Source organism: Cyphomyrmex costatus, unplaced genomic scaffold (genome assembly GCF_001594065.2).
Source record: "Cyphomyrmex costatus isolate MS0001 unplaced genomic scaffold, Ccosl1.0 scaffold14, whole genome shotgun sequence".
Lineage (NCBI taxonomy): Eukaryota > Metazoa > Arthropoda > Insecta > Hymenoptera > Formicidae > Cyphomyrmex > Cyphomyrmex costatus.
The window spans coordinates 1,020,346-1,030,501 of NW_017275390.1; the positions used below are offsets into that span (position 1 = coordinate 1,020,346).

The 10,156-nt window shown below is 30.4% G+C and overlaps 2 protein-coding genes across 2 annotated transcripts in view; one reads left to right on the plus strand and one right to left on the minus strand.

The window, feature by feature from the left end:
* Nucleotides 1–1,824, minus strand: part of LOC108782958 (sphingosine-1-phosphate phosphatase 2) — a 9,082-nt gene extending 7,258 nt beyond the window's left edge. The window contains exon 1 of the mRNA XM_018551359.1: nt 1,807–1,824. The gene's annotated coding sequence lies outside the window, so the exon portion shown is untranslated. The remainder of the gene's footprint in view (nt 1–1,806) is intronic.
* A 307-nt stretch (nt 1,825–2,131) lies between these two features.
* On the plus strand, nt 2,132–9,452 carry LOC108782959 (angiotensin-converting enzyme 2). The gene is made up of 13 exons (XM_018551360.1): nt 2,132–2,480; nt 5,604–5,813; nt 5,916–6,080; nt 6,146–6,227; nt 6,383–6,523; nt 6,637–6,819; nt 6,926–7,020; nt 7,115–7,266; nt 7,785–7,912; nt 8,036–8,279; nt 8,358–8,447; nt 8,537–8,641; nt 8,758–9,452. Exons 2-13 carry the CDS (start codon nt 5,613–5,615, stop codon nt 9,335–9,337), a joined length of 2,166 nt encoding a protein of 721 aa, XP_018406862.1. The 5' UTR covers nt 2,132–2,480; nt 5,604–5,612; the 3' UTR covers nt 9,338–9,452.
* Nucleotides 9,453–10,156: the final 704 nt, after the last annotated feature.

Genomic DNA, 10,156 nt, shown 5'->3' on the forward strand with positions numbered 1-10,156 from the left:
GAGAGAGAGAGAGAGAGAGAGAGAGAGAGAAACATATAACAATGATAATCATTAATAATAAGCATTATAAACATATAGTTATATAATATTAACATTAATTATAATTAATGTTTATTATCAAGTGACGCGGTAGCGTCACGACGCGAAGTGCATAAAATAAAAATATAACCGCTTGACTGCTTGACTTGACATGATCGCTTGATTGATGCGTGAACGTCATCGTGTATATGTTCATGTCGCTATCAAATTCACGACGCTACCACTAGCTGTATCTCGAGTTTTCACATCTTAGATTAAAATTACTCGGAATTTAAAAGCCCAATCACAAATCTAAAAACACATTTATTACATAATGTCATGCGGTACCCTTCGATTGCGACCAGTCCGAATAAAATTGGTGCAGCCGATACCGAGATCTAGAGACCGAGTCCCGATAACTATTTTAGAAATAGAATCTGCATTTATTTTTAGAGGATTTAAATTTCCTACATTATTATAGCACATTTTCAAAATTTACAAAAAGCGGTGAAATCTCTTAAAAAACCTTTTTTTGAAAAAAGAAAAAAACATACGCCAAGTGCATAAAAAAGATATTGAACTTCTTGATCAAAAACAGATATGAGATAAATATAATTGACCAAGTGTATTCTTCATTACGCCAGTCATATAAGACAGACCGGAAGAGACTGTAATTGTCAACTGGATTATAGTGAAGAAAAAACTTGGCGTGCCCGGGTCGCATTAAAACGCAATATTCTAGAATCTTGATTCTATCGCAATATTCTGCATGTATACACTATATATGCGAAAACAATAATTCAACAAAGAAAAGATGTGAATAATTGCTTACTGAACATAAAAAGTTGTTATTCATAATAATGTTTCTAAAATATATATCTAAATATTATATTTGTCCATCCATAATTTACATCACATCTATTATTTGTGAATATATTTTCATGTCTCACAAAAATTATATCACTATGTTATACGTATATATATATTATATCTGTATACATATGTCTGTTATTTTAATTTATATTGCAAATACTATGTTGAAATAATAATGTTTTCACTGCATACTGTTTACAATTAATGCGACCCGGGCACGCCAAGTTTTTTCTTCACTATAATCCAGTTGACAATTATAGTCACTTCCGGTCTGTCTTATGTGACTGGCGTAATGAAGAATACACGGTCAATTGGTCAATTATATTTATCTCTTTTTTTGTATATTTATATTTATATGTTTTTTCTTTTTTTAAAAAAAGGTTTTTTAAGAGATAAACGAATGCCTTAGTCAAAATATTTTCATCACTTGAATAACTCTCAAAAGCAAAATAACTAAAGCACACTCCTAATAATTCAGGTAGCGAGTTTTAAAAATAACTAAGCATTTTTCCGCTCCCCTATTAAAATTTATGAAGAAATATTCTTGCTTAATAATAAGTAGCATAATTTTTCAAATTTTTTTTATATATAATCTAATCGAAATTACCGATTCGAAGTTAATTAATAAATTTGGACGTCGATAAAAGAGTTGCGTGACAATATCGATGCCCGGTAAATACGTTTTCTTCTATACCGATTTAGAGTATCGAGTTACAAAAGATATCGCTAATAAAGCAAAAATTAACAACATATATATGTGTTCGTCCGAAATCTCATGTCAAAATAATTTTCCGTTCGAAGTATCCATTTCGGACGTTTCGAGCAAATGGGCGCAGATGAAACGGAAGGAGCGGATGCAGCGAGCGCGGTGTATTTTAAGTATATACATTTGTATGCATTTATACATTTATTGACATTCGTCGCAGCCGGATTGGTCACATCACGCATCGTACGATTCGCAGATGATCTGAAGGTGATCGCTGGGAGCGCATCAGCGCGACAAAGACGAACGGATATTTGCAGGTACTGGCATTACGCATAACGCACTTGAAGCACGTACGCATAATATACGCGAAGTTACAGGGACGGATATGTGAGTTACCGCGAGACACGCGCGGAATTGACGCGAATGCGAGATACGCCTCGTCATGCACTGACGTTGGAAATAAGTAGTGGCGTGATGCGAAGACATTCCGATCGATCGCGGTCGCACTTGGCAAAAGCAGTCAAGTCAGTCATACGCGGCGATCAGCGGCAATACACAGCCTGGACTGTACGTCCGAGCGGGTGACGGCGACGTCAAAGTACGGATATATTTTTCGATAACGTGACACATACCGCCTGGGCCTATTAAGCTTCAAGCGCCGCGCGAGTGCATGAGTCCCGTCAATCAGTGGACCCTCCTCTCTCTCTCCTTCGACGACTAATCGTTTGACGTACTTTGACCACCGTGAGACAATCCTTTCTCTTTGTCGGCTCTCGTTGCTCACATATTCGGACATTCGGACCATTTCTGTTTGACGTGTGTTTCGGAGCGAAAGCGACGCTGAGACGTGGGAATCAACGGCGCTCCACGGACGCCCGTAAAGGTAGATATATACCCTCCCAAGTTTTTTTCGACATTTTTTTTACCTCCTCTTCATTATTCTTGCCTCGTAATCTGCATACAGACTTGTTTTATATCAATCGCGAAGAATGTGGGAAGAAATTGCAAAATGAAGATTACTGTATAATATCTGAGGTTTGCTTTCCTTCGGAAATACTTTTGTTTTTTTCAAAATGTATTCGATCAACAATTGAATGTATTGTTGATTGAGCGATTGATGTACATGCGTAGCTGTTCTAAATTTCTATATTTACATTTCGTTGCCAATTAATTATTTTGTCATCCTTCCAGATAACTATAATCTCTATTGTGCATGTTTACACTTTACGGCGCTTTATTTCCGTCAACTAATTCTCGAAAAGTATGTATTTACGAAATATTATATTTCAAAGACACGCACTGAAAATAATTTTGATCTAACGAATGATTGTCAATCAATATTCAATTTAATGTTCAATTAATTTAATTAATATAATAATTGGATTTATTAATATAATTACATATTTATTCTTGCAATGAATTGTAGTAATAGTTTTTTGTGATCTAAGTTATTGTGAGAATTTATTGATCAATTTTTATTACCTAATTCAATAAATATTTTATATTGTAAGTAACTGAAGTGGATAGGCGATTTTTTGCTTTAATGAGTGCCATGACTTAAAATAAAGTCGAAACGTACGAAGTTTGAATTTACAAGATGCATAATTATTTCGCAACCTAACAACCAGCGGGGGACTCCTATGGCCTGTAGGATATGTTTTGATATTTTATATTGTATTTACGTACAGTATTTGGTTCAGTGCGATAATTGATTCATCATAATGATAATGAGGGCTACGTATTAAATATGAAATTATTTTTGTATGTAGTTAAATAACTCACGTTATGTATAAATGGAAATTTACTCGGAAACTTGCAACAGAAAAAAACAGAAAAAACGTTCATTAAATCGGTCATTAAAAACGTGTAAAAAATAAAATATGAATATATCAAAATCGCTTTAATTATTCATTTATGTAATATATACATAAAGTTTACATAATAATTATATAATATACTTTTTTTAGATATAATAAATATAAAGAGACAAAAATTTAAACAAAGAGTAAGTTTTTTTAGGCTTTTGAATTATTCAAGAAAATGATTCCTGCTAAAAGGTCACTCTAAACATTTTTTTAGAAAAGACATAACACTATGAGATGCCAGGAAGCATTAAAAGTTGGACGCGCAAAAACTGTTTTCTTTTCGTTCTCTTTAATTTCGTTCATGATTGATTCATTCAGAAAAGGTAACTCTTGAATCGCGTCGTGTTACCCTCGTAAAAGAGCGTAACTCTTTGCGAGGGTAACGAGATAAAAATATACCTCACAATCAGTAATACGACGATCCAAGCATGCGCGTGGTATACGATAAATTTCATTCTCTCCTCTCCCTCCTTTCTCTCTATTTATCTATCTCTATCTATCTATCTATTTATCTTTTAAACCACATTCAGGAATTTGGCTTGATTACAATTTTCTGCGCTAAGTACATTTGTAAATAACTTCAAACTAGAGACAGACTTAACGAAGAGTCGTATCTGAACTCGCCTATGTTTCTCCACATATATATTCTATTATTTCTGTCAGCTTTCAAAATATTTACAAGTTTATTTGCATGCTTGCGTTTCTTACGCACATACATTACCTTGTACATTACTAAACTGGAATGTTATTTTAAAGTTTCAAAATTAATGATCAATTTCTTCATTAATTTTTCCCAATATATTTTTTGCAGTAAATTATTAAATTATTACGTCTACATATATGTATTGCAAACTTGTTAAAAATCAACATTCATTCCAGTTGACCATAATTTGTTGTATTACGAAATAACTTATTACATCTCTATTAGCTGTAGTACGCTTAAACAACTCGTTGTCATATAATAATTCTAAATAAGTATAAATATAAAGAGGGCAAAAAGCCAATTAATTTAACAACTTTAATTCAAATAATCATGATATGAATATTACAAAAACAAACGTTTCGATTCCGATCGAGTCATTTTCAATATTACATAAAATATAAAGTACATAATTATTATAAGTTAAATTTACTGCATATACAATCTTGATTAAATTAAGCCGTCTTCTTAATTCTATGTAAGTTTCTAGTAAAAAATATCGGTAACGTAAGCATAATTAATCTAACAGAAAAAAATAAAAAAAAAGAAAATTAACTATCTTTAATCTAAAATATGAACTGTTAATATAAAAGTTATTTACCTTGTCAGAGTTATATAAGAAAAATATGTAAACTGTAAAGTGTCCAATAATAAAAAATTCCAAGTAATAATGTTGTAATACACATTATTAAAAATTAGTTAAGCTAATTTGCAACGACAAAAAGAAGAAGTGAAAAGGGAATGTGTCATCGTGATCAATAGCAACACAAATGACTAACTCACTTGCCGAGTAATATTTCACCAAGACACTAGCGTGTCTCCAGAAATAATATTACGACACACCCTTAGATATACCCTGCGCCATATACAATAAATGCTTACTTATACATTTCTTTCGAAATTATGAATGCATTATTTGATCTCTATGAACACTAATAGTTCTTAGGAAAGGGTAAAGAGTAAATTAAACCGACATAAAGTTAATCTATGTTGCTAAAAACGTTGCATAAATAGATAATAGAATCTCTAGAAATTAACTTTCTTGATAAATAAAGACGCGCAATTTTAACATATATATGCGATTTATTATGCCCAATATTCTTTGAACCGCAATGCAGATTTTTATACCCTTCTAGACTATATAAAAATAAAAAAAAATTTTTATGTACGTGTGAAAGCTTTAACAACAAGTTGTTACTATCATAGAAAAATTGGATTGCATTTTACTTAGTTTTTTTTACTTATTTTTAGATTTATACTCGTATTTATCAAAATTCTTGATTAAAACATTGACTATGCCTTTAAAGTTCAATATTGCTGGTAAAAAGTTAAATTTTTGATCAACAAGTCGATAATACATTCCTATACTACATGTGCCTGCTACAATTTCCATTGTACTAATTTCGAATGTCAAATAAAAACACAAACATTTTATTTGCAGACTAAAGAGATGTTATCGAAATGGAGTTGGATTGTTTTTAATCTTATTGTCTATGTAACCACTGCCCCACACAAAGAAATTTTCTTGGAGGATGAAGCTAAAGCTTTTTTCGAACTAATCGAATTAGATTATGAAGATGTATGTTACAACATTGCCGATGTTCAGTGGTCATTTATCTTGTCACCTTCCAATAAAACACTGTCAATGTGGGTAAGTATATTGTTATTTAAGTTATTGCTTAATGCATGATAATGATTTGTTTTTATATAAATAATAAATTAAACAATATATCTGTCTTGTTATATTTTATAGGAGATACAGCAAAATAATTATACAGAATTTACGAAAACGCGAAAAAATGAAATAATCGATAAAATAAAAGATACAAAAGAACAGCTGAAGTCATCTCTTCAATACAAATATGACATGATTGAGAAACCTGGTGACACGTTACTAAAAAACGAAGATTGGAAGAAGGTAAGAGACTATTTTTATTTTTACAATTAATAGTTTAATACTTCATATCATTTTATAACTTACAGTTTATACATTTTGCTGGCATCGTGGAATTGCAGCGATCAATTATTAATTATATTAATAAATCGCAAAACTATTCACGGGAAGGTATAGTTTTATTGTTTTAATCACACATAAAACATATCACGTATTAAAAATAAGAATAATTTTTTCATTAATATATGACCCATATTATGATAGAGATTCACATAGTAGTTGTAAACAAACTGTATAATACAACTATTATAATTATGTAACTTTAGGTATGGAATACTTACTCTCTCATAGTAGAAAACTAGAAGATAAACAAACAGCTTGGAATTCTTGGTATCGCCAATTTATACCATTAATAACAAATTATTCAAACAATTTGCTACTCGTTGCCGAAGCCGCAAAACAAAACGGTCAGCGTAAATACAGATATATTACGTAGATAATTTGTATGTAAAATACAAATTATCAGTGTGTGTGTTAAATGTTTTGAATAATAATAATAATCAAATATATTTAACTGTAGGTGTCGAAAGTGTTGAGGAATATTGGGAAATGTTGTCAGGATATTCTGGCGGATACGACAAAATAATTAGTGAGTGGAGTCGGATTAATAATCTTCACAAGAAGATTGTAAAATTTATCGGTACAAACTTGGCTCGAAAGTACAATGTTACTATAAATGATACACTTCCGGCTTATTTACTTGGTAAGATAACAATAGTATACGTAAAAATAGCATACAATTATTAATTTTTGTAACTTTTATTTTTTATTCTACTGTGTAACTGAATTTATATGGTTTCATTCGAAAGATAGCTTACAAGGATACAATTGGGCAGATATATCATCAGATGCGTTACCCTACTCAGAGTTAGTCTATGATCTCAAGAAAAATCTCTGGAGGAAGGTAGAGATTACTGTTTCATGTTTATGTATATAAATTTATAGATTATAATCAGATTCTTATAGAAACACTTGAATTTGTTTGTTAAATTATATAGAAATATGTAGGAAAATCTCTATACAAGATTGCGTCTAGTTTGGGATCATTACTATTGAAACAAGTCCCGCAAGCAGAATTCTGGGATAAGAGTGAATTTAATCAACAGTGTCCATCTAGATTGTTAAACTTTTGTCGAGATGGTACAATGAGGTATGTATATCGAAATCTATAATCTCATATATTTTCCAGACAATATTCATATCTAAGAAATATCTTTATAATATCTAATCGCCTTATGAGGCCACCATGTAATGCATGCAAGAATTGTCGAAGACAATGTTATTTTGCAATGCAATATCTCTTGTTGCGTTAATTGGATTAAATTGTATTGCTGAAAATGATTGGAATTACAGTTGAAACGTTCAAGGTTTATATATATTAGATATTACATCTAACCATTACTTAAATTATATTAAATATCGCTAATATACAACCAACGGTGACTCCTATAGTCTTTATATTGTATACATTATTTTTATTTATTATTTTTTATCAATTAAAAGGAGACTATAACTATATATTAGTTTTAAATTTATTATCATTGTTAATTTATAATATCTTTTAGACATGTATATTGTCTCGGTTAAAGTTTACTTACATTAGTGTTATTTATATTTATAACATCACACAATTTAATAGTATATTGCTAAATTGAAGCATTATTTTAGAGTTTCTACTTGTTCCAAAGCCACAATAAGCAATTTCTTGATAGCACATGAAGATGTTGGTAAAGTACTATTTAATCAAATGACCATAGAAAACACTCCAGTTCTTGATACAGTAAACAGATATTCAGGTAAGAAAATATTAATTAATTAATTTATTTATTGTATTAAACACAAATATTAATTTATTAAACATATGTGTCAATTGAATGTTAAAATAGTTCAACATTAAAGATATCTATCTGATCTTATAGGATTAGAAGAAGGTATATCGACACTATTTGGAATACTATCGACAAGTCCTGCATGGCTCAATCATACTCATTTAATGAATAGTAAAGATAATGAGGAACGAATGATTGTATCTTTAATGATAACTGCTTTAAATATACTCCCACGATTAACATATTATTACTCCGCTGATTTATGGAGATTAAATGCAATTCGAGAAAATATTACAGAGCCTACAGACTTGATAACATCTTGGTGGAATTATAGGTAGGTATAAACACTTATTAGAAATTGATATATTATTTACCGAACTATAATATCTGAAGTTTTCATTTTCTATGTTAGGCAAGAATATGAAGGTATTTCTTCTACTGATACTGATTACCCTACCTTCATAGACGATAGTCACATTGTTAGAAATAAACCATATCTTTCGTAAGTATATCTACTAATCAGTTTATAGATATATATAATTATATTATCTATCACAGCAAAATAATGAAAAATATTTTCTATCAATATAGCAAAATTCTTGGAATAATGCTATCTTTTCAATTATATGAATATAACATGGATTCAACAGAAATTAGATATAATTTGGATGGGAAATTAATAAATAACAATATAATGTAAGTTGATATAAAAAATATACGTATATACATGTTCTTAATGCATTTCTGTGAATAAATTTGTTTGATAAATTTTTAATTTTAATTTTTATTAACTTTGCTATGTTTATATATAGAAAAATGATTCAACATAGTGGAGCTTGCGAGTGGCAGGATACTCTAAATAAATTCGTTGACATAGACGATATATCTGCGGATGCGCTTATTCAGTATTTTACACCACTAGAAGAATTTATTGAAGAAAACGAAGAAAATTTCGAATACAAATCTGGAGCGACAGCAGAGAAAGAACTTGAAGAATTGGAGAAACGTATCTTGCGAGAGATCAACACTCCTACAACGCCTCCGACTACCACACACAGAATAACAACACAAGCAACATCATACAAGATAACAAGTAACTCGAAAAATATGCAATCAAAAGTAGAAAAATCTTTGGAATCTAAATCGTCTATATACGTGGAAGATAAGTCGAAAAATTCTGGGTCCGACTTCACAACTCAAATCTCTTTTAATGAAGCATCGTTGGTGCCCGATATTTCGAACGGCACAGAAAATAGCACGCCAAAGATTAGTACTAGTAAAGCGGTATGGGCCATAAGCGCAGTTCTCGTTGCGATAATAGTCATCTGTATCATTGCGATTTTTGGAAGACGAAGATGTCGTAAAACGCCAAAAAATAGACGATACGTTTAGTGGTATACATTTTTGTTAAACATATTTATTTTTCGCATTTAGGTAATAAGAGAATTTGATCATGTAACTTATTATCGCAACAATTTCTCTGATTAGGGAATTATTTTCTAATTGTTTTTTGGAGTATTCGACATCATGCATTCCTTAATAATGTTCCTTATATGTATATTTTTTTCGACATATTACTAACTGATCAATCAACTCAATCACATTTGCCTTGTATCTCTACCTCCAAATCTCATCCAGGAATGAGCTATTCCTTTAATATTAGAAAAGTTTTTGACATTAGATATATTTCTCGATCGATTTACCAATTATCCTATTCTAGAGTAATTATAACAATTTGTATGAATAGTATTGGGCACAAAGAATCCTAAAAAATGCGATTGCAAGTTTTGCATACCTATATCATATAATAATTTAACACACACACACACACGCACACGCACAAAATGTGATTATTGTGTACATGTGTGTGTGTGTGTGTGTGTGTGTATGCGTTCACTGATTTGTAATGCCAAATGACCTCAATGACTGGTTTATTATTCCCGTCATATAGCACGGTTAAGAGAATGATATATGTTGTACATATAATCGATACAAAGAGACATTTTAAAAAAGAGTAGATAATTAAGGTTATAAAGCTTATACATAATGATAATCATTATGTGAAGTTTAATATTTCAGCGTACTTAGCACATAAGTAGACTATTTTTCTATAAATATATATTTAGTATTGTCTTCAAGTATTGTGCTTGTGCGTCGTTACATATCGTGAGAAATTTCTATTTTTTTATAAAGATATCTTGTACATCCGTC

Excerpts from the sequence above, each read along its gene's own strand:
- LOC108782959 (XM_018551360.1), top strand. The coding sequence starts at position 5,613 with ATGTTATCGAAATGGAGTTGGATTGTTTTTAATCTTATTGTCTATGTA. Across the intron at positions 5,814-5,915 it reads ATAAAACACTGTCAATGTGG|GAGATACAGCAAAATAATTA; the intron begins GTAAGTATATTG and ends TATATTTTATAG. Across the intron at positions 7,021-7,114 it reads AGAAAAATCTCTGGAGGAAG|AAATATGTAGGAAAATCTCT; the intron begins GTAGAGATTACT and ends TAAATTATATAG.